At 43.6% G+C, this 25,249-nt stretch overlaps 1 protein-coding gene across 1 annotated transcript; it reads right to left on the bottom strand.

Moving 5' to 3' along the window:
• Positions 1-591: 591 nt before the first annotated feature.
• LOC142427602 (lysine-specific demethylase 4D-like) lies at positions 592-2,364 on the bottom strand. Its single transcript, XM_075532798.1, has one exon. The coding sequence runs from the start codon at positions 2,362-2,364 to the stop codon at positions 592-594; it is 1,773 nt and encodes a 590-aa protein (XP_075388913.1).
• Between the last annotated feature and the right edge of the window lie 22,885 nt (positions 2,365-25,249).

A 25,249-nucleotide genomic window follows, 5' to 3' on the forward strand; every position in this document is an offset into this window, starting at 1 on the left:
TAGGTTAGCATTTTGAACCCACCTCCTGCATTATCAAAGAAAGACTTGGCAATGGGCCTCCTTAAATATTAGCCCCAAGTCCAACTTTGAAACAGTGGGTCTTGATCACTGAGATTGCCACGTGGAGAGACACGCTGGAAAGCAATGGGTTTAATGATTTCTGCGCAGGGAGTTCTTTTCAAGGACAACTCCCAAGCCTAGGAAGAATCAAGGGACACACATATATCCAGTTGGTCTGTGAGTCCTTAGAACACATTTTAGTGGAGTCCATAGTCTGAGCAAGTATTAGGCAACCTATCAACATGGCACTGAGAGGTCAAGGATCACCACAGATTACAATTACAATTACAATTAAATCACCACAGATTACAATTCCCATGTTGAAGATTGGCTGGGTGTGTCTTTGTTTCCTGAAGGTGAGAGATAGTCCAAGGGACAATCACATTTGACAAAAACTGCAGTTTAGCTAAACTCACAACAAGAAGATCTTTGCTGGTGACAACCTTTCAGGATTTAGGAAGTGAAGTTCCATCGAGTCTGTCTCCAAGGATCTATGTAAGTAGATTTGCAGAACCTCATCTGAGGGCAGGACTATAGAAGTTTAAGGGGGTCCATAGCAATAGCACCAAGGGGGTCCAGAGGTGCCATACTGTGCACAGAGGCATAGCTGGAGAATGTTTTAGAAGTCAAAGACTCATTAGGAGGACTCAGCACAAGCATGTCCGGGAGATTCACTGAGATGTTGTCCAGTGACTTCAGGCAGGGGCCAGGGTGCATCAGAGAATCAGGATTCAGTGGGGGTCCCAAGGGCTGAAGATCGGGGTCACAGCAGCACCCAGAAGCTTTAACAGCATGCTGGATCTCAAATCTCCGAGGGCCAGAGTCATCTGTTGATTGTTGATTCTCATGCAATGCCTGTGTGGGCAGGTGTACAAATGTGATTGCTGTGTGGCTCTTGGCCCTGGACTTCACAGACTGCTGGTGGGCATCAGAGTCCCGAGGACGCCTCGTGCGAGTACCCTTTGGTGAAGCCTGGAGATACTGGGCAGATGGAACTGAGGTGGGAAGTAGGGAGACACTGGATCCTGTAGGACTGCAACCCATGCAGGTAGGGTCCTCAGGCTGTACAGTAGAGCTGTCTGCCCAGGAGTGGGTTGTGGGACGAGGACATACCAGTGCACAGCCCCCAAGCCCACTGTCTGCTGCCAGAGTCAGAGAGCGACGCCTGGCCCTGCGTGGCTTAAAGGACCGCAGACGCCCCTTGACCATTGCACGAGTCCTGGCTCCCTTCCAGGCCGTCCACTCCGGGCTGGTCAGTGCTGTGGGTTCCACGTGGTCCAAGGAGGTGCGGTCCCTGCCGTGTTTCCACAGCTCATAGCGCTCGGGTTGCAGAATGCGCACGAAGGCGTCCATGGGAAATGTGACCCTGGCTTCCCCACAGCTGCACTGAGAAGCAGCTTTACCGTAATTAACCCAGCGCAGGGTGGCAAAGTTGATGGATTCCGCACAGTTGAAACCGTGATTGAAGCCAGCGTGGTATCCATAGGGGAATGTGACCATGAACTCGCCTGCTCCCTGGGTGATCCGACCAACAGGAATGCCGTTCTCCCTGAGGACTCTGGGTGAGATGAGGGCCACCTTGTGCCGCAGGAAGTTCGCGCAGCCACTGGAACTGCCAGGGAAAAGCTCCCTGGCCAGTCTCTCCAGCCGGGCTCCATGCTCAGGGGGCACCGCATACCACGTTTTGGGCTCCCCGAAGTGCAGGTAGTTGATGCTGTACAGGTCCATGTCCTCCGTGTGCCAAGTGAAGGTGGTCTGCCACAGGCCAAAGTACAGGTAGGGGGTGTTGACGCCTTTGATGACAACTCCACACTCCTGCTCCAGCAGATCCTGGATCGTCCCCAGGTGTCTCAGGTTCCAATGCTCAGTGTTTTCACCAAATAAGGAGCCACATACTCCAGTCCCATAAATGGGAGAATTGTACATGCGGCTCTTCCAATAGGTCCGCTCCAAATCGTCAACATCCCGGTGTGTGGGAGTGCGGTATCTGTCAATGTTGGCCAAGTGGCGATACTCCTCCACGGTCATGGATTTCTTCTTTTTATGGTATTGCAAAAAGACACCTGTTTGCCCAGTAGTTACCTGCTGCACAGGACTGGCTATGAGGATGTCATCCACATCGTCATAGTTCTCTCTGGCTGTCCACTGTTTGGGTGGGATTATCTTAGCCAGGCCTGCACGGTGGGCACCTTGGGATTCCATGTAAGCAATGTATTTGTTGAAATCCTTAAATTCTTCCATGGTAGGCCGGAAAGTCATGATTTTAAGGCTTGAGTTCTGGCTTCGATAGTCCTGGGAATTCATGGCTGCAAAATAAAGTCAGAAAACCCGATTCTTATGGATGTTCTGTGTATTTGGATGCTGTGCTTTTGTTTCTTTTTCTGTCTGAAAATCTCTTGCAGTGTATTGATGGCTCTGTGAGAGCAAATGCACTCTCCCCAGGCATGCTGATTGACCAAGGGAATTCTACTATGATGGACAACTATTGTTTCCCCCAAAGAGACAGGATTTGTGCACACGGAGTGGGTTTTCCCAGATTGCTCCTGGCTCATTATGCTGCTCTGGAAGTTTATTCAGTTGGAAGGGTGTCTCTATCTGTTGATACTTAGCTTCTGTTGCAATCCTGGGAAATTTCTAATTCCACTAACAAGGAGTGTCTCAAGGGATTTTTAAAAAGTAAATCTAAAGACAGTAATTCAGTAACATTCAACAGAAGTCAGGGGTGTCAAACTCAATTAAAATGCTTGCCATGTGGTGCAACAGGCAAGATTAAAGTGGGCCACATCACATTTACAAATTTTGTTGAATTTTTATTTTGAAGTGAGGATTCAGAAATATGGATAGGATAATTAAAACCCTATATAATTGTTTTTATTTAAACATTTGTTTTATTTATAAAACTATAATTATGCTTTTAACCGGAAATTTGCCAGCGCTTTCCTTCTACTAGCTTTCCCTTGCCTCTTATGGTGTGACCGGAAAATATAACAAAGTAATAAAAAACACAAAATGTTGGACAGCTGACAAATGTGATGCACAATCGTAATGGCTTCCCTCTAAAAATGTTAACTAGCATTGCCGCTAGGTATGACTCATAACAGCATATCCTAGAGTCCTGTTTTTAACCTTTTCACTGTTAGGATCTGTTTTTATTATGCAATGAGAGTGGCAGACATCGCTTTAAAACGTTACCGGAAATGATCGTGTCTAGAAACGTCCACAGGCCTCCAGAAAAGACTTTGGGCCACCTGTATAGTGGTCTTCTGTAGTTAAAGGGTTAAAGAGGGAATTGTGTGTACAGTATTGCCTCCATCTCCCCTAAGCGCTATTTTCTTTATAACAATTTTTTCTATTTTCATTTTATTTCAGAGAATTTGGGGCCACAAAAAATTACCTGAGCAGTCGCAGGCAGCCGGAAGGCCACCAGTTTGACACCCCTGACATAAGTGAATGTTATGAGAAGTGCTAGTAAAAAATCAGGTGAATAAATATAGCCTGAAGATGCTAATATCAAAAATCACACTTCATGTAAAATATGAACCAAGACAACTAACCAAGCAAACTCACTGACATCAGTTTCACCCTGTAACACATGGAGGAGATGTGCTTGTGTTTTCCTCAGGCTGTAACTCTTGACAAGCGTTAAAAGCCTTGTCTTTCTCCATGGAGCGACTGGTCCTTGGAACTGCTGGGTTGGCAGCCCAATGGGGCTCCAAGAGGGCTCCAATACAGGGCAGAAAAAGTGAACATTTCAGTGAACTTCATAGGAAAAATAAAATTTATGTAAAATGACTTCAACAGTCATCTTAAAACTGGATGAATTATCTTTAAAAATTAAGCAACAGAAATATAATTCATCAAGCACTTTCAGAGAAACATGCAATAGCTATCCTGATTAACACTAAAAGTGAACCTTGGAAAAACAAGTAGAGGTACAGAAAACTTTAGCTATGAAAGATATTTGTGTAACCCTATGTGTTATACAGAAACCTGAATGTAGTGAAAGTTCTCAAATATTGTGTTACCATTGGGATGATTGCCTCTTAAGTACATAGTATTTAGAAATAATGACCAGCAAATTTGAAACTCAGTATTGACCATAATGGGCAGTCCAATCTAGTTCTGGCTTTCTCATCCTACTCCCGCCCCCACCACCCCACCCATGCCCTGGCTATACACTCAAAAGTAACAAAAAAAATTGGGCAAAACAAAGCAATTTAGAAGTTGTTAAATATGTGTTATATAATAATTTTAGTCTAATTCCTAAGTTATATTATCTTTAGAGACATTTTAGGATTAAAACTAGATATACAATTATCTTTAAAAAAGTGAAAGCATAGCTTAAGGAGCCCTGAGTGAGATGGAGGTCAATGATCCACAGCTTTGTCTCTAACACAGAGCCTGGCAGTTCAAACTCAACTTACGTCAGATCATTGAAAAATACACCCACCTCATTTTACTAAGACAAGCAAGGTAACCCTATCACAGAATAAACACCCCGTAGAATATAGTAGCACTGCACCAGAGCATTAGCTTTAAGGCTGTAACCTTTATGGAGTCTGACTGTGCCATTTCTCTCTAGGCATCCCTTTCTTTCTCTCTTTTTTAAAAAAAACATTTTATTAGGGGCTCATACAACTCTTATCACAATCCATACATATACATACATCAATTGTATAAAGAGCACATCTGTACATTCTTTGCCCTAATCGTTTTCAAATAGGCACCCCTTTCTCCTGTTTCTCCAAGAAACAGTTGATGAGCTTGAACCAATGACTAGTATTTTGCATCTAAGAGCTTAAAATCATTGCCTCTCCTGATTCCATGTGCATGAGAAGCATCAAATTGAAACAGAAAACCAAACATGTCTATGTCACAAATAATCTGCATCATTAGATGCATTTATCCTCAGTAGGTGAACATTAGAGAGAGTCAAATTAAAATCAAATTATGACTCGCAATCAGAGACAAAGTGTATTTCATGGAACTCAAACAGAAAGCTTTTCTTAAAGAAAACAAACAAAAAATCTGAATTCTGATACGAATTTATATTGTTTCAATATTTTATGATTTGAAGGAAAAAATATCAAGGAACTGGCATTGACCTCTACTAGATTAACATTTCAGTCCTTGGAAAATTGCAGGCTTGTTGAATAAAAGGTTCAGAGAAAATATAGGAAGATGTTCGTTGAGATGAAATGACATGGTAACTGCAGCAATCAGCTCCAGCATAACAATTGTAAGGATGGCCATGTTTTGGGCAGAATTGATTCCATCTTGACATAGGCTAACTATGAGTAAGACTTGAGGGTAAGTATGAATCAGGAACAATTCCATAGCCCAGAACACCAATAACAGCCTAAAACATCCAGTCAAAGACATGTATTTTAGGATCCATAAATAAAATGTAATTTATGAATTATGCATCTAAAAGAAATATTCTCACCACAGGAATGAAAATCTCCCAGGACAATTTTCATTGGATTAGACCCACCCAGATTCCAATGTGAAAATCCTATCAGTCTTTTATTAGGCCTGTGTTATCTCCACCCACCTTGTCATTGATCCACTCTTATGCCACACCTAGTAATCATCTGAGAAACATCAGCAAAAACAAACTAAATGCAATGTCTTTTTCCTAAAGCCTTAGAGAATTTCACTAGAAAATGGAACAAAACAGATTTAATTGCAAACCCAAAAATCTTAAAAGGAAGAATTTAATTAGAAAAAAATTCTTTAACCTCTCCAAAATACGTATGTCATTTTTTGTTGAATAAATGTGAAAATCATAGTTCACTTCTTTAAATTTGAAACCCCTAATAATGCAAACAGTTAGAATGTTTAGAAGCTAACTTAGAAGATGATTTGGTTTGGTTTCTCCTCAAAAGTACTTTCAGAGAGGCCTGGTGACATATTTTGAAAAAACAAAAAACAAAAACAAAACTTTGAAGACACTATGAGGCACGGTTCTCCTTTGACAAACATGTGACACCGTAAGTTAAAAACAACCGGATATCAAATTATCTAAAAACTCTTGACACTGCGAATATGAAGACAACTATCACAAGCTTTAAAAGATGTCTTCTGAAATTGTCACTGGAACAACCAGGGGCAGTGAGATGAAGGACCAGCCCGCCACCATGACTTTCACTGTCTCCCTCTCTCCAGACAACAGCTGCCGTGAACAAGGGTGGGAAAATTCTATGGACAGCCACTCCAGAGAGGGAATGAGTGAAATGTTGCAACATAACTCTGGATGGCAAGCTCCAAGATGCTGAGTGGGTCCCTGTGCTCATTCTGACCAATCTGCTCCTAAAGGAATCCTGACCTGTGAAGGTTAAACTGCATCTGCTCAGACCTCAGGGAGAGCCAAGTGGGTGAGCCCAGCCCTCTGCAATCTAGGCTCCAGCACCCTTAGTCACTGAAAGACATTGAGTCAATGCTGACTCATAGAGACCCTATAGGACAGGGTAGAACTTCTCTTGTGAGTTTCTGAGTCTGTACCTTTTACCAGAGTATAAAGCCAAGTTTTTCTCCCACCCCTCCAACCTGTCAGAAATAGTTAGGAAAAAGTTCTAGTCACACTACTTACCTTTTCAGTGCAGAGTGGTAGAGGCTGGCAAGTCTCAGATATCACTCTGGAGCCTTCTCTTGATTCAAGTAGGTTGAGGGCCTGATGAATCCCAGATGGGCAGGTTAGATGGTAGGCTGATTCCTCACAGGCTGTGCAAACAATGAATCCAAGCTATGTAGGAAATATGGCAAGATGCTGTCTCACGTCTGGAGATCCACATCTGGTGAGTTTCTGGACCTGGCCAAAAGCTGCACAGCTTTCAGAGAGAATCCACTTATATTTATACTGAGGGAACCACACCCACCAGGATACTACCTCCCACTCCTGACTGCTGACAGAAAATCTCTTCATGGAAGTGATGGCATTATGTCAAACATTGTTATGTAAGCTGACATCATGGCCGAGCCAAGTTGACACAGAAACTCAGTCCTTACACATGACCCACTGTGCCTTTAACCCAAGTGATTTCAATAACATAAAAACTGTGAAAGGGAAGGAGGGAGGAGCAATACCCTTCCAGAAATAGCTTTATGAAACTGAATCTCATGTACACCCTATGGCTTTGACATTTTGACCATTTATCAAGCTGGCTCCTGCACTTAGTTCCAATTCACTGTCATTATGTCGAGTGCTACTCAGAGCCGCTTTCTAGAAATTAGGAGAAGTGCCCCTTTGGGTTTCTTTCTTTCTTTTTAACATTTTAGGAGGGACTCATACAACACTTATCACAATCCACACATACATCAATTGTGCAAAGCGCATCTGCACATTCTTTGCCCTCATCATCTTCAAAGCATCTGCTCTCCACTTAAGCCTTTTTATATCAGATCTTCTTTTTTCCCCCTCCCTCCCCACTCCTCCCTCGTTCATGAGCCCTGGATAATTTATAAATTATTATTTTGTCATATCATGCCCTGTCCGGCATCTCCCTTCACCCCCTTTTCTGTTGTCCGTCCCCCAGGGAGGAGGCCACACGTAGATCCTGGTAATCGGTTCCCTCTTTCCAAACCACTCACCCTCTACCCTCCCAGTATCGCCCTTCACACCCCTGGTCCTGAAGGGATCATCCTCCCTGCATTCCCTGTGCCTCCAGGTCCTATCTACACTTGTGTACATCCTCTGCTCTATCCAGTCTTGCAAGGCAGGGTTCGGAGGATCATGATACTTGAGGGGGGAAGGAAGCATTCAGGAACTGGAGGAATGCTGTATTCTTCATCAGTGCTACATGGCACCCTGACTGACTCATCTCCTCCCCTAGACCCCTCTGCAAGGGCATATCCAGTGGCCAACAAATGGGATTTGGGTCTCTACTCTGTACTTCCCCCTTCATTCACAATGGTAAGATTTTCTTTCTTCTTCTGATGCCATATACCTGATCCCTTCGACACCTCATGATCGCACAGGCTGGCATGCTTCTTCCATGTGGGCTTTGTTGCTTCTTAGCTAGCCCCTTTCGGTTTCGCAAACACTGAGACTCACTGCCATCCAGGAGAGAGTAAAACAGCCCTACAGGAGAGAGTAAAACGGTCCTGTCCATTTCTGAGTCTGTAATTTTTGCAAGTGTAGAAAGCCCTGTCTTTTGCCCCCGGAACAATTGGCTGTTTGAAAGTGCAGACCTTGGGGATCACAGGCCAACTTTTAACCACTACACCACCTGAGATAACATTGGGTTTATGATACCGTAACTCATTTCAGGAATAGATGGCCTCGTATCTCTCCCCAGTGATGGGTTGGTAAATTCAAACCACTGATCTTATGGTTAGTAGTCAAGACCTAAACAACTATGTTTCCAGAGCTTCATTTCTCTATAGTACAGGAACAGTCATTCGTCCCACTGAATGTGTTTCAAGGATTGCCATCTAGAGAAAAGTCCAGCACCTTTTTGTAATTCTTAAATGTGTTTAAGGAAGCATCCTTAATTGTGGGTTTTTCCATCCAACACTCATTTTTTTACAGATTAGGTGCATAGAATTCAAATTAAGGGCATCAGCCATAGGATAAAGCCGTCATCTCCGTTAACTCTGAGGCAAGGTCCTTGTCTGCTGACAACATCTGTGGGCCTGACCTGCCTTAGACAGCAATCTGTATGTTGGTTTCAGCGTTACTTTGGGTTTAAGAGGTTCACTGGGTAGGGTCTTCTGGTGCACAGAAGAACTCTGATACAGCTCTCCTTTCTTGCTGTAGTCATGTCCTGCCTTCTCAATTCTCTATAATGCTTTCAGAGAGGAAAGGTTGTGGAGTCACGCCTCAGGAAAATCCCCTTACCTTTCTTTATCTCAGAAAGATTATGAAGAAATAAAGGATTTACTGCCACACTCTGAATCCTTGTACCATGGAATGCTTTCTTACATGATTCCATTATACCTGATCCATTCTGCAGTGCCACATTTTATCATAAAAACCAAATAAACCAAATCCAGTGCCATTGTGTCCATTGCCCCTCATAGCCGACCTATGGACAAATTAGAACTGCTCCCTAGTTTCCAAATGCTACCAATCACAGGCTCCCAAAATAATTGGTCCAATTGCATACCCTCTTCTCAGGAAAAAAGAAAATCACCCACCACCTAGCTGCCAATTGAAAACGTTTGTATTATAGCACATAATTCAGAATAAAATGAAAATAACTCTCACTTCCATTGAGTATGAGCAGATTAATAGCGACTATGTAGTAAAGGGCAGAATTTACCGTGTGGTTTCTCAGACTGTAGCTATAGGAGTAGAAAGCCACATCTTTCTCCCATAGAATAAAGTACAGTTATCTGCTTTCTACCACAGAACCATTCCATTTCCCTCAAGGAGCTGTATCAGGTACTTTGGTAAACACTGTAAAAAGTCTTTATGGGAGCAGAATTCTCATCTTTCTCAATTGGAGACCTGGTGCATATGAAGCCTCCAACTCTTGATTAATAGACCAAGACCGCCTACTACTTGACCAGAGATCCAAAGCTGACACTACTAAATAACTGCCACACTACTGAGAATTATGATCCCAAGAAGTCAAGTCAATACAGGCAATGAACCACTGCACACAACGAAAATATTAAGACATGTCCTGAAGGCCCTGAACAGATAATGAGGTGTGAAAGAGATAGTGAAGAGTACACGCAAATCTGTTTGCTCTGCTTATACTAAGTAGAGCAAGTAAACACATATATTTCAGAATCCAATAGAATACACTCAATTCTCCCCCCCAAAGACACCAGAATATGTTACATAAGCTCATTATATAAGAAAGTAATTCAACTTATGTAAGGCTTTCACAAACAGAAATTTATTCTCTCCCAGTTTGTGTGGATAGAAAGATAAATGTAGGTGACTGGTTATAAGGGATGGCTTTAACTACAGTTGACCCTGAGGCAAGGTCCTTGTCTCTATTAAGATTTAGGGTCCTGGCATTCCACCTCCTGGTCCCTAGGAATGTGTCAAGTCCAGGGTGTTTGCAGAGAGTCTGAGACTTCTCAGATGAACCATCTGACCCAAATAGGGAGCAAAGCAGTTCAGATTGAGGAGATTCCAGCTGTAATCCACCACCTATTTTTGGATATAATCTGGCTGCACCATTTTGAGGATATCCACATCAATGGGAAGTCACAGCACAATAAATTCCAGCTTCCTACAACGCAGGAATTGTGTGCATCACTACAAACTGTGGGTATCCTTGAGAAGAATGGGCATTCCAGAACACTACATTGTGCTTATCTACAACCTTTACATGGATTAAGAAGCAGATGTGGGAACAGAACAACTCAATATTGCATGGTTTTAAATCAAGAAAAGTGTGCCAAAAGGACAAAGATACCCGTTTCGAAAGGAGTGTGACCATCGTTCTTCTTAAAGGTGTGGATGGTGACACTTCCTCTTACATACTTTCAATCTATTTTAAGAAAAGACCTGTCCTTGGAGAAGGACCCTGGAAAGAGCAAGGCCCTTGACATGAGATATTGACACAGTGGCTCCTACATGGAACACTCACTCGTCTATGCCAGGAAATGTGCAGGACAGTTCATTGGCCAACTGACTGGAAGAGATCCATTCTTGTACCCGCTCCAAAGAAACGTGGCCAGACAGAATGCTCACCTTGTAAAACGATAACATTGATGTCACATTGAAGTAAAATTTTGCTGTAAATCATGCAATGAATGCAGCAGGACATTGACAGAGAGCTGCTGGAGCTTTATGCTGCATTTAGAAGAGGATGTAGAACAAGGGCTCACCACTACTGAGGTGAGATGGATCTTGGCTGAAAGCAGAGGACCCCAGACTGTAAAGACATTTGACTGTGTTGATTTTAATTTACTTTGGGTAGCCTTGAGAAGAATGGGAATTCCAGAACACTTCATGGTGCTTCTGTAGACCCTGTACATATATCAAGAAGCTCTTTTGGAAACAGAACAAGGGAATACTGCATGTTTTAAAATCAGGAATGTTATGTGACCTCTCCCTATAGTTATTTATCTATATTCTGAAAAAATAATCAGAGAAGCTAGATGGGGTTTTTTGCCCTCAACAATATTTTTTTATTAAAAATGTTATTGGGGGCTCTTAAATTCCTTATAACAATCCATACAACAATTTTAGCAAGAATATTTGTACATATGTTGCACCATTATTTTCTAAACATTTACCTTCTGCTGAGGCTTGTGAGGCAGACTAGCAAAAGAAACTCCATTTTTGTAAGCTGCTAAGAAATTTGCCTGTTCCTCCCTCCCTTCTCAGAAAATTGACCGAGTTGACCCACCCATTTTCCCTCTCTTTATGGGAAAGTGTCTGCTGGTGATTCACTTTAGAATGCACTCCCATGTTCCCAGGTTCTGGACAAATCAATTAGTTTTGATTAAACTTCATTATATCCTTAGTTCTAATTCAGTATTGTTCCCTTGGATGTTATAATCTGAATGGTGTAGTTTGTTTTATTATGGTAACTAGGATGTTATAATCAAGTTTAGTATTTTTTTAAATTAATAAATCTTTTTATTGGGGCTCATATAACTCTTATCACAATCCATACATACATCAATTGAGCAAAGCACCCTTATACATTCATTGCCCTCGTCATTCTCAAAATTCGCCTTCCACTTGGGTTCCTGGAATCAGCTCCGTTTCCTTTTTTTCCCCCTCTCTCTCCTTCTCCCTCTCCCTCCCCGCTCCCCCCTTCCCCCAGCTCCCTTTATATTTTATAAATAATTATTTTATCTTATCTTACACTGCCCGGCATCTCCCCTCACCCACCTTCCCATTGCCCATGTCCCAGAGAGGGAAGTTACACATAGATCTCCAAGATTGGTTCTCCCTTTGTACAACCGCTTCCCTCCCAGTGTTGCCACTACCACCGCTGGTGTTGAGGGGTTCATCCGTCCTAGATTCCCTCTATTTCCAGATCTCTACTGCACTGCTGTACATCATCTGGTATAACTAGGTCTGCAAGGTAGAATTGGGGTCATGGTAATTGGGAGGGGAGGAAGCATTCAAGAACTAGAGGAAGGTTTTGAGTTTCATTGTTGCTACACTGAACCCTGAGTAACTAATCTCCTCCCCACTACCCATCTGCAAGGGATGTTCAGCTGTCTACAGATGGGCATTGGGTCCTCATCACGCACTCCCCCTCATTCACGGTGACGTGATTCCTCCCATCCCCCGCCTTTGTTGTTTGAGACCTGGTCTCTTCTGCCCTTCACGATCACCCATGTTGGTGTGCTGCTTCCATGTGGGCGTTGTTGCTTCTGGGCTAGATAGCCGCTTGTTTGCTTTCAAGCCTTTAAGTCCCCAGACGCTATATCTCTCAGTAGCCGGGCACCATCAGCCTTCTTCACCACACTTACTTATGCACATCTTCGTATTCAGTGTTTATGTGAGGAAGGTGATCACACAATGATTGTTTTTGTTCCTTGGTGTCTGCTACCTGGTCCAACCAATACCTTGTATTCGCTTAGGCCATGTGCTTTTTCTCTGTGGGCTTTGTTGTTTCTGAGCTAGATGGCTGCTTGTTTGCCTTCAAGCCTTTAAACCCCCAGACTCTATATCTTTTTGATAGCCGGGCACCATCAGCTTTCTTCACCACGTTTGCTTACACACACGTCTGTTTTCAGTGATCATGTCGGGAAGGTGGGTATCATGCAATGACCATTTAGCTGGGCGAGGTGCTATTGTATTGAGGGAGTGTGCGTGAGGAGACCCAATGTCCATCTGCTACCCTACTACTGAACCTATAAATATATGCACATGTCTATTTCCCCCGTAATCATAAATATATTTACATATGTACATTTCTGTATTTAGGCTTCTCTGGATGCACTTTGCCTCCTATTCCTTTCCTCTATTTCCTTAGCTTTCTGCCCGTCCCACTACCATGTTCAGCCTTCATTCTGGTTTCAGTAATTCCTCTCAGTTACCTTGCCCTTGGTCACTCCTTACCAGTCCTCCCATCCCCTCCCTCCTCTGGTTTTGAACCATTCCCTTGTCCCTGTGTTGGCTAACACCTCCTCCCTTCCCCTACCTCCCACGCTCTCATGTCCTTCCAGGACCGTTGGTCCTGTTATATTCTACTCTCATTGTTTGTCCAGCCTTTCTTCTCTAGGTGCACCTGCTGATATAGTAATATGTGCATACAAATGCAGATGACTTTTACAGCGCCCAAGTTGCACATATGAACATGGCTTCAACAGCAGCAACACCAACACGCTGATAAGCAGAAAAGCCACTAACATACAAAATTTACAAGGTAAAAAAAAAGGCAAAACAAAAAGATAGCGAAAAAAGAAAAAAAATGCTAGTAGTTCAAGGTCTGTTTGTTGGCCTTTAGGAGTGTTTTCCAGATAAAACTTGTGTGGTGCCACGTTCTGGCCCCAAAGTCCATCCCTTATACTCCCTCGGGATCTCTTTGTTCTGCTTCCCCCGCTGCTCCATTGCACGCCCCCAGTGTTTTCCTCAGTGTGGTGGGTTCAGCTCAGTCGCACATCCCCCACTGTGTCTCAAGTGCTGGCTCATGTAGGGCCATGTTTTGGTGAAGGATTTCGCATCTTGCAGTGTGGCCAGCTCTATGGTCCTCTCTGTACGATGGGCCCTTCGAGCTGGGCTATCAATCTGTGGGCTTGGTGGGCCCAGGTGTACTCCACTATATCCTTTCTCCTTCCTTTGTTTCAGCTTCTTTCTGGATGTGTTGTGGTGCGTCAGTTCCTTTCCCACACCAGATCATCTATTTTTATTTTCTGTGGTACTCCCTTCGAATGTGGGGGTCGGGCCAATTCTGGATTGGGCCAGCGTATGGTCCAGCCTCTTTGTGTAGTCCTCCATATTTTACATTGCCCTCCTTGTTTGGTGTGTCATGGTGGGGTCCACATGCATGTTCCAGTTCTGTGGGGACACAACCAATACTCTCCCCGGGTGGGTTAGTGCCCTGTTCCTCCCCATACCATCCACTCAGATTCTCCCCATCCTGGTTTTCCCTCCCCCTGCCCCACTCTTCCTTCTTTATGCTAGACTCTCATGTACCTCCCTAAGTGTGGCCTGCCCTCCCTCCAACTATCTATGCTTCCCCCCATTGATTGTGAGATGGATGTTTATTCTTCTATTTCTGTCATGCTGATTGCACTTACCTCAGGGGACTCATGTTGTACCTGTTCCTTTGAGTCTGGCCTTACCTCGCTTAACATAATTCCTTCCAGCTCTTCCCATGAAATAACGTGTTTCATGTGCTCATCCATGCTTTTCAGTGCTGCATAGTACTCCATTGTGTGTATGTGCCAAAGTTTACTAATCCACTTGTCTATTGATGGAAACTTAGGCTGTTTCCAAGTCTTTGCGATTGTGAATTGTGCCACAATTAGAATTGCAGCGCATATGACTGGTCATATTTTATTTGCTGCTTCCACCGTGTATACGCCCAGTAGAGGGATTGCTGGGTCATAAGGTAGATCAATTTCCATTTTCTTTAAGTATTGCCAGATTGCTTTCCACAGTGGCTGTACAAATCTACACGACCACCAGCAGTGGAGGAGGGTTCCTATTTCACCACAGCCCCTCTAACACTTGTTGCTCTCTGATTTGCTGATCTGGGCTAGCCTCAGGGGTGTTAGGTGGTATCTCACGGTTGTTTTGATTTGCATTTCTCTTATGGCTAGGAACTTCGAGCACTTTCTCATATGCTTATTGGCCACATGAGTCTCCTCTAGTGAAACTTATTTTCAGTTCTTTTGCCCACTTTCTTAGAGGGTTAACTGTTTTCCTCTTTTTTGCAGGTCATGATGGTGTTATAGATTTTGGTAATGAGTCCTTTGTCTGATGTGTCATTACTAAAAATCTTCTCCCAGTCTGTGGGTTGTCTTGTCACCCTCTTGGTGAAGTCTTTCGAGGTGCACAGGTGCTTTATTCGAATTAGATCCCATTTGTCGATTTCCAGTTCACCTGTGTGTGTACCCTTCCCTGTTGCAGTAAGCCAAGAGCTCCCTGGGCCAGTTCTCTGAGATTAGTCCTGATTCCCTCCTTAATGGTCCTGATGGTTTGGGATTTAACTTCTAGGTCTGTGATCCACCTTGAGTGTATTCTTGTGCATGGGGTGAGGTAAACATCTTGTTTCATCTTTCTACATGTGGATATCCATTGTTTCCACACCACTTATTAAAGAGGGTATCTGCTTCCCACTTGATGTTTTTGGGACCCTTGTCGAAGATCAGTTGTCTATATGCTGCTGATTTTACTCCTGGGCTTTCTATTCTTTTCCACTGGTCTGAGTGTCTATCGTTGTGCCAGTACAACGCTGTTTTGACCACTGTAGCTGTGTAATAGGCATTAAAATCAGGTAGGGCGAGTCCTCCAATTGTGTCCTTCTTCTTGAGGAGTTCTCTGCTAATTCTGGGTTTCTTCCCTCTCCATATGAAGTTGGTGGTCAGTTTTTCTGATTCTTTGAAGAAGGTTGATGGTATTTGAATTGGTATAGCATTGAACTTGTAAAGTGCTTTAGGAAGAACTGTCATCTTTACTATGTTAAGCCTACCTATCCATGAGCAGGGGAGGGTCATCCATTTGTGGAGGTTGCTTTTGGTTTCCTGTAATAGGGTTATATAATTATGCTTATATAGTTCCTTAGTATTTTTTGTTAAATATATTCCTAGGTATTTCAGTTTGTTCTTAGCTACTGTGAAGGGCACTTCCCTCTTAATTGCCTCTTCCATGGCCCTGTCCGATGTGTATAGAAAACCTACCGATTTCTGTTTATTGATCTTGTATCCTGCTATTCTTCCGTATTCCTCTATCGCTGTAAGTACTCCAGCTGTGGATCTTTTGGGGTCTTCAATGTATAGGATCATGTCATCTGCACATAGCGATAGTTTCACCTCCTCCTCTCCCAATTGGATCCCTTTGATGTCCTTCCGCTGTCTTGTGTTGTTAGCCAGAACCTCCAAAATGACAATGAATAGAAGTGGGGACAGGAGCATCCTTGTCTTGTACCCTTTTTCAGTGGGGATGTTCTTGTCTTTTCTCCATTGACTATGATCTTGGCCGTTGGTCTTTCATAAATAGCTTGTATGAGCTTGAGGAACTTACCTTCCAATCCTATCTTCCTGAGTGTCTTGATTAGGAATGGGTGTTGGATGTTTTCAAATGCCGTTTCTGCATCTATGGATATTATCATATGGTTTTTATCCTTTTTCTTCTTGATGTGGTGTATGATATTGATGGATTTTCGGATGTTAAACCATCCCTGCATCCCTACTGCTGTATTCTATTGGCCAGTATTTTGTTAAGGATTTTTGCATCTATGTTCATTAGAGATATTGGTCTATATTCTCTATACCTGTGGGGTCTTTGCCCTGTTTGGGTATCAAAGTAATGCTGGCTTCATAAAATGAGTTTGGGAGCTTGCCATTCTCTTCTATGTTATGGAATACTTTGTGGAGGATCGGTATGAGCTCTTCCCTGAACGCTTGGTAAAATTCTGCTGTGTAGCCATCTGACCCTGGGTCCGTTTTCCTTGGTAGGTTTTTTATGACCGTCTCTATTTCTTCCTTCGCTATGAGTTTGTTGAGGTTCTTGATCTCTGTCTGAGATAATCAAGGGAGAGATGGTTTTTTCTAAATATTTATCCATGTCTTCCAGGTTTCTGAATTCATTAGAATACAAACCTTCATAGTACTTTGTGATTATACTTTTTATCTCATTGGGGTCTGTTGTTATTGCCCCCATTTCATCCCTCATCCTGCCTATTGATGTTTACTCCTTACTATCCTTGGTAAGCTTTGCCAGAGGGCTGTCAATTTTGTTGATTCTTTCATAGAACCAGTCTTCTAGTTGCGTTAATCTTTTGCATTGTTCTTTTGTCTTCCCACTGGTTTAACTCCGCCCTGATTTTTATTATTTATTTTCTCTTGCTATTGGAGGGGTTGTTCTGTTGACTCTGTTCTAGTTGTTGGAGGTTTTGTGTTAACGTATCTGTCATACGCCTTTCTTCTTTTTTCATATATGCATTTAATGATATCAAGTTACATCTAATAACTGCCTTTGCAGTGTCCCATAAGTTTTGATACGTTGTATGCTCATTCTTGTTAGTTTCTAGAAACTTCCTAATATCCTCTATGATCTGGGCCTGTACCCACTCATGTCGCAGGAGATCCTTGTTTATTCTCTAATTGGTTGCCCTTGCTTTTCTGGATGCCCTCTTATTAATCACCAGCTTTATGGCATGGTGGTCTGAGAAAGATGTCTGGATAATATCTATGTGTTTGAATTTTCTCAGGCTGGACTTGTGTCCCAGCATGTGGTCTATTCTTGAAAAAGATCCATGTGGATTGGAGAAGAATGTGAAACCTTTTGCTTTTGGATGAAAAGCTCTATAGATGTCTATCAGGCCCTGTAGCCTAAGTACATTGTTTAGCGCTCTGGTCTCTTTGCTGAGCTTCTTTCCCAGTGACCTGTCTTTCTGTGTTAGTGGAGTGTTAAAGTCCCCCACTATTATTGTTGATTCCGTGATTTCTTCTGTCATCTTTTTAATTGTTTGATGAAATTTGCCGCACCATTATTAGGTGTGTCAATATTCAATATGCAACGTGCTTCCTGGTTTACTGAGCCTTTGAGCATTATGTAGTGTCCCTCTTTGTCTTTTTTTATGGTTTGGATCTTGACGTCCATTTTGTCAGAGATTAAGATAGCCACTCCTGCCTTCTTGGAGTTACCATTCGATTGGTAAACTTTCTGCCAGCCCTTTATTCTTAGCATATTCTTGTCTGCTCGCTTAAGATGTGTCTCTTGCAGGCAGCAGATTGATGGGTTATGTTTTCTAAGCCAGTCCTCCAGCCTCTTTCTTTTAATATACGAATTGAGTCCATTGGTATTCAGAGTAATTATTACTATCTCTGGATTCATAGTTGCCATACTCTGTTTTATGTTTTGGGTCTTTACGTATCTCCTTTCATATCATTGTGCTGTGTTTGAGTGGAGCGTTTTTATCATGTCCTCTTTTCCATCTGAGACCCTGTTGTCCTGGTACTTGTTGCTGGCATGTTGTTGGCTTCTAGGTGGAGATGGGCTATATGGTGGTCTCCTGATTGTTCTAGGTGGAACTTGATCCTCTGGCCATAGGGCTTCAACCAGTATGTTCCGCAGGGTCGGGTGACTTGCAGCATATATTTTGAGTTCTTCCTTGTCCTGGAAGACCCTTATCTTACCCTCTAAATTAATGGATAACTTGGCAGTGTACAGGATTCTGGGGGAGGCATTTTTATCTTTCAGCTTTTGGAAGTTGTTGCTCCATTCTCTCCTCCTCTTCATGGTATCTGCTGATAAGTCTGAGTATATTCTTATCTGTTCTCCTTTGTACGTGACTGTCTTCCTTTCTCTTGCTGCTCATAAAATTTTCTCTTTTTCCTCTACGGTGGATATTTTACTATTATATGTCTTGGCGTGTTCTTCTTGGGATTTAGCTTAGCCGGCGTCCTTTCTGCTTCCTGTATGAGTGGCTGTATCTCCCTTGTTAGGTTGGGAAAATTTTCTTCCAGAAATTCCTTTGCTATCTTGGCTGTCGACTTGTGTGTTGTGTTGTGTTCCAGTAAACTGATTATTCGAATATTATTCCTCTTCATAGCATCTGTCATTGATCTCAGGCTGTCTTCTGTTTCTTTAATTTTCCTATCTGATTGTTTTTCTCACTTGCTTCATTCTGTTTGAGTGTCCTCGAGTTCACTGATATGATCCTCTGCCTCCTCAAGCCTAAACGTAGCTTCTGTGACCTTTTGTGTGGCTTCTGATACCTCCTCTGTTAGTTTCTGCAGTTCCCTTTCATGGGTAGAATTCATCCCCTCTATTGTGCATTTCACCCCCTCTATCATTGCATCCTTATTCTGGGTAGCTTCTCTTAGCTCCTTTATTACTGCAAGCAGAGTTCTGAAGATTTCCTTTTGTGGCTGATCTATATCTGTTTCTTCTATTAGCAATGTTAGGTCTGTTACTGTTCTCGTTTCTCTGTTTTTTGGTTTTTTTGTTGGGAGTGATGTGGTCTGTGATTTTTCCTTGATCCTTTCATAGGCCCCATGCTTCTGGGAGACCGGGGTAACCTTATCTATGTTATTGTTAAGGATTCTTTCAGGCAATTGCCTATGACCTACTCTAAGGGTGGGTCAGGCTGTTGTGTAGGCCGAGTTCTCCGACGGCTTGGTGACCCGCAGTGGTGAGGTGTTTCAGCATCTGGAGTGGGGTCTGGAACCTCAGTGAGTGCCCTCACGCTGCTTTGACCTCGTTTGACAGGGTACCCTTAGCAGCTCCCTCTTTTTTGGGGGAGGGGGGATAGTAATAAAAAAGGATTTAAAAGGTTAACGATTTAAAAATAGTTTTTAACAAAATATTGGGCAGAGGAAGAAAAAATTGGAGTGAGAGGAAGAAGAATAATCTATGAAAGAGGAGGGACAAGCTCTGATAATAATAGAGGTGGAAGGAGAAGGAAAAAGAGAGAAAAGGAGAATCTATAGAAAAGGGACAGAAGAGAAGTACTAGCAATAATGAAAAAAGTAGGAAGGAAGGAGAGAGAGAATACAGCACAGAAAGTAAAAGAAAGGAAAGATAAAAAACAATGCTAGATGGAAGATATGTAGATGTGTATATGTAAAAATTTCCTCTTTTTCCCTCTAAGCGCTGGTGATGCCTAATAGAATGTGCAGGTGCTTGAGTTTGCATTGTCCCAAGACGTGGTGCTGATCTGGGCTCCGGAGCAGGGCTATGTGGTGGTGGTGGGAGTGCTCGTCAGCTCAGCAAGCCCTCCCAGGTCCCTGCAGGCCTATAGAGTTGAGCCTGTGGTCAGAGGCTACACAGGTGGGAACCGCTCCCCACTGGCGGTCCTGCACTAGCTGGAAAGTGCTTGGGCAGCTAAGGGTACTGAGAGGAGGCACAGGGCACAGTGTTTGCCTCCTGTGGTGGCTGGGGAGGGCTCCAGCAGGCTTAGAAGCTGGCACTGGGGACCCCACTGGGCCCCTATGTGGTGTGAGCCAGCTGGAGCACACAGACAGCTCTGCAGTTAATGCAAAGCCGAGCCCCAGGTTCCCCAGCAGGCAGAATGTTTATTGTTTAATCTGCCCGGGCTGTGAGCTGTGTGGGCCAACTTCTCAGCTGAGCCACATGGACAGCGGTGGCTTGGCGCGAAACTGCAGAGAGAAATGGCGCCCTTCCTCCGCCCAGGCTCAGAGCTCAGAGCCGTGGCCGCTGGGATCCCTGCAGCTCACAGGGGGAGGGGGGGAGAGTGTGTGCTATGCCAGTCCACTGGAGTGCAGAGCTCTGTCACTCATGCTCTCTCGGCAGTGGCACCCACTCCAGGATCAGGCACTGGGAGGGGCCCTCGGCGGGCAGACTCAGTGGCCCGGGCCGCGGTACTCTGTGGAAATGCAGGGTCGTGGGTAGGTGTGGGTTGGGCTATGGCTTGTGCCAGCGGGAAGTGCTCAGCGCAGGATCCCGGCTGGGAGTGTAGCGGGGGCTAGGCTCCCGGGGGTGGGAGGCCGGGCACACGGAGGGCCAGTGGAGAGGTCCGCGGCAGCAGTGTGGGTGGATGATCCCCCATGGGGGTCGCCAGACAACCCGCAGGTTTGTTACACGGAGCTTGGTTGAATGGAGGGAGGGACGCGGGCCCGAAGGAAGATGGCTGCCATGAAGGAGAGGAAAGCTTCTCTCCTAGTGGGGTCCTGCGAGTGGGCAGCTGGTGTAGGGGATCACGCGACTTGCTGCGCTTGTCCAGGCAGGGCAGGCAAGTGACTCTGGGCTGGGGTCCGGTCTGGGGATGGAGCTTAGGCTAGTGGCCAGTGTGATGGCGGCAGCCTAGTGACCGAAGATGTCCCAAGAGTCCTGTTTCACCGAGACCCCTGCTTCGGAGAAATGCATGGGGAGGGGCTGGGGTGCTGTCCCTGGGGGGATATTTCACTCACCAGATTCCTACCATTAAGCTACCTGGATACCAAACTCGGAGGAGCTCTCAGAATATGTGGATGCTCCGTTCGGCCATCTTCTTTATTCCTGTTTAATCATTTTTTTGAGCTCTTACAAATATCATAACATTTCATAATTCAGTCACGGAGCAGTACTGTACAATTGCTACCACAGTTTCAAAACATTTTCTTCTTGACTTCCTTGATATCAGCTCCCCTTTTTCCCCTCCCTTCCCCGTCCTCAATTTCTTTATTTTGGAAAACAGAACCTGGATGAAAGCAGCCTTATCTCTATGCTCCTGATCACAGGGCTTGGAAGACAGTACTAGTGTTAGAAGAAAACCTCCTCAAGCTCCAAGGATAAAGCTAGAGCCGAAATGCACAATCTCCAGATGGAGTTTTCTCCACAGCTACCCTATACTAAGATGTTAGTATACAGCTCCTACAGGCGCCTGACTTCTTGCTACTCAGCTAAGAGATGCCTAGCTTTAAAAGCAATCAGCTTCCCTTTATCACTTCTTCTCCCAAATGCCCTCTGGATCAGTCCTATGGGACGGTTGTATAATTGAAGGGCAGAAATAAAAAAGGCGTTATATTCTTTCACCTATTTATGGATAGCAATAACCCCCACCCCCAACACACACACACACACACACACACACACACACCTACCAACCTAACAACGTAGGCACAACTTTTACCCTGGGGGTTCTTGAAATAATTGGGTGAGCAACTTAAGACTAGTGCCGAGGGCAGGTGAATTGGAGTAACTGTCTCCTGAGTGGAGAGAACAATGACATGTCTGCTCTTGTAGTTAAAACTGCTGGCAGATAGGAATAAGCCATGTGCTTGTATGAGGTATCATTAAGGTAACACTATAATGAGAGGATATCATGAGGATAATTTTTAATTAGGGGAATGTGACTGGGACTCTTCTTCAACTTAAAAATGTGAATTCCTCTCTCCATCCAAATACTTGGCCTTGCAATCTTCTTTAATTTTGAGAAAAAATAATTAGTCTGTATCCTCTCTTCATGGTCCTCATTTTCCCACAGCCTAAAACTTATCATGGAGTGTTTAAAAAGAATTCAGGATATTTCAACATTCACATTTGTCCATTCTCTTTGTGTCTGTGCCTTCTGAGGTCTTGCATGACTCGCTTCTATATAAATTCACTGTTAAATGACCTTGCTATCTTATTCCGGTATTGGAGATGAGGCCACTCTACTCGGTTTTGCTGTCTGCTTTATCTTCCTTAATTATACCCACTATTCCTAAGGGCCCAATTGATGGTGGGGCTGGATCCCATGGTTTACGTTTGCTTAAACAGTTGGTGTACAAATCTAAATATCACTTGTAAGTGGTCTTACTTACAGGCATATGCATATTAACCTTCCACTGACAGAATTATTCTTCAGGGAAGATCTTGCCATGTACTGTGTGATGATGAATATGATGCCAAGCTTCTTTCATTTGTCAATCTCAGCCTTATAAACTACTTGATTATCTAAGTATAAATAGACAATACCACACTAAGTTTAATAATTCATAAACAATTGATTTTTAAACATTCCATTTTATTTTGACAACTTGCAGATTTTTCTTGATAGCACTTCATATATACCATCTTCACATTTTGATAATATGTGTGCAGCTATTTTTTTTCTCATTTTCAGTGTTTTCCTCCATCCACATCATTAATGTTGACTTTACTTTGAGGATTTAGTACTTCGTCATTATTATTTCCTTGTCATTAAACCTAAAGGGTTCATGTTCCAGAAGTAGATCACCAGGTCTTCCTCCCCACCCTTATTTCTGGAGATTCCACTAAGACCTCTCTACCATGGGTGATCCTGCTTCTATTTGAAATACTGGGTGGCACTGCTTATGGCATCACAGTAACATGCAAGCCACCGCAGGACAACACTGAGGGAGAAGTGGTGTAAGCTAGAATACAGGTTCCCTAAACATGCTGGCTCATCCATACCCGAAGATATTAGACCACCACGTTTGCCCATCAGAGCTCAGGTTTAGAAACTTCCTCACTGTTATCCTTTATCTGAGCAGTGTCAGTGTTGGATTATGAATTTCCTGAGGAAGCAATAAGGCTCAATTCTGTGCATAATGCTGAGTCAGTCTCGCTGTTATTTCCCCGGTGTAAAACACCATTTGGTAAGTGAGAAAATTTTCCCAATGACATTACCTTTTCAGGCAGGCACTGGAGACTGCTGTAGGGACAAATCTGAGGTGTTTGCTTGGATACAACGTGATCATCAAGGGTTACACACTACCACTCTATGTGTGTGTATATTTCTTTAAAATTTTCCCTTTTCAATTTCTTTCCCATTTCTGCCTCCCTGTGGCTATGCTCCACTGAGAGAACAACAGTGGAAAGGGGAGCAGTTAACCTCCCTGGCTGTCTAATTATGTCCATAATTTTGTAACCAAATTTTTCTTTATTTTTGAAGTGAAAACATTTCATAATCAATGAATATCAGTATTCTAACATGAAGGTTGCCAAAAATGGAGTTGAAAGTAATTTATTCGTGGTCCAATAACATTTCTGCATGCGTTGCGCCACCAGTCCCTGGAGTAGGATCAGGCCCAGAAATTTGCAAATGATGTATTTGTTCACAGGATAGTTCTTTCTGCTTCTAGTAAACTTGTGAAGCATAGTAGCGGATTGTTGCTCTTCAACCGGTTTGTCTCCATAATAATTTTTTCAATGACCTCATCAATCAAAATAATTGTTACGCCAAAGGGTTGTAGTGGTCATCCTCTACCTGGTGCTCCAGTAAATGGGAATCTTGGTGGAGCTGGCTCTTCCATACCTGAAGACAATAGAGCACCATGTTTGCCCATCACAGAGCTCAGGTGTAGAATCCGCCTCACTGTCATCCTTTCTCTGAGGACTGGCATTGTTGGCTTATGAATTTCCTGAGGAACCACTGTCGCGCTATTCTGTGAATAATGCTGAGTCACTGTTGCTGTTATTTCTCTGGTCTAAAACCTCTGTTGGCTTAAAATGAAACGTTTTTGATGCCATGGACAAAAATTTCCAGTCAGAAGATGTCCGGAGCAATGAGGCCCGGCCATTTGCTTGGAATTTACTAGCCTGAGCTCTGGGCATTCTTCTACCCCAGCCTACGTGACAGAGCACTGCAGCTGTAAAGCTTGAGCAAACAAGGGTTAATGCTCTTTAGATAAGCACCCATTTCCTGCATCCCTTTGTTTGGGCAAAAGATCTTCTTCCCCTATGCTTGATTTGCATGTACATGCCACTCCTCTGCGTACCTAATTGAAGACAGTAAGCCCTTACTGACTCATGGGCAGGGCGCGCTCCCCTGAACTCCCTGATTGGCCTGTTGCCAAGGTAGCCTAATCTGCATGTGCGGCTGAGGCTGCCCCCTTGGCTGGCCCTTATAAGCTGTGACTCTTTGTTCATTAAAACAGGACTTTATCAGGATATTGTCTTGTCCTCATTCTCCATGCCTCTTGTACCCCCCAATTCCCACTCTTTCCCCCAGGACCTACGGTGAACGTCCCGCTGGCCGGGACATACTGGCGCCCATCGTGTGAACTGGGTACGAGGGATAAAGTGAGGGATGAAGGCGCAGGAATAAGCCGGCGAGTTAAAGTGGAAGAAAATTCCTTCGGCTGCCACGGGAACCTGCTACGGTGTGACTGAAGGTGAGAGCGCCTAAAGATGGGTCAAGAATTGAGCAGCCATCAGATTTATGTGAAACAATTGAAAGAGGCTTTAAAGGCACGGGGAGTAAAGGTCAGGAGTTGCGATTTATTTAGATTTTTTTACTTTATAAAAGATACTTGTCCTTGGTTTCCACAGCAAGGGACAATTGATATAAAAAGATGGAAAAGAGTTGGTAATGCTTTAGAGGATTATTATGAGGTCTTTGGACCGGAAAAAATTCCTGTCACAGCCTTTTCTTATTGGGCTTTAATTAAAGATTTAATAGATAAGAAGGAAAAATGTCCGCAAATAACAGCGGCCATTGCCCAGACAGAAACAATATTAAAAATCAGTTCTAAAACAGATCTTAGAGAGTCTCAACCAGGGAAGAAGATTGACCTTACTCCCCTAGATAGAGATGAAGAGGAGGCCAAGGACCCTCCTATAATAACAGATGAAAACGATAAAGAAGGGACAAAAAACTCTTCTATTAAAATTAAAGACCAAGAAGACACAATAGGCCGAAAA

Source organism: Tenrec ecaudatus, chromosome 15, assembly GCF_050624435.1.
Source record: "Tenrec ecaudatus isolate mTenEca1 chromosome 15, mTenEca1.hap1, whole genome shotgun sequence".
Lineage (NCBI taxonomy): Eukaryota > Metazoa > Chordata > Mammalia > Afrosoricida > Tenrecidae > Tenrec > Tenrec ecaudatus.

What these genes read in the sequence shown, in the direction of transcription:
- LOC142427602 (XM_075532798.1), bottom strand. Translation starts at nt 2,364, where the DNA reads ATGAATTCCCAGGACTATCGAAGCCAGAACTCAAGCCTTAAAATCATG.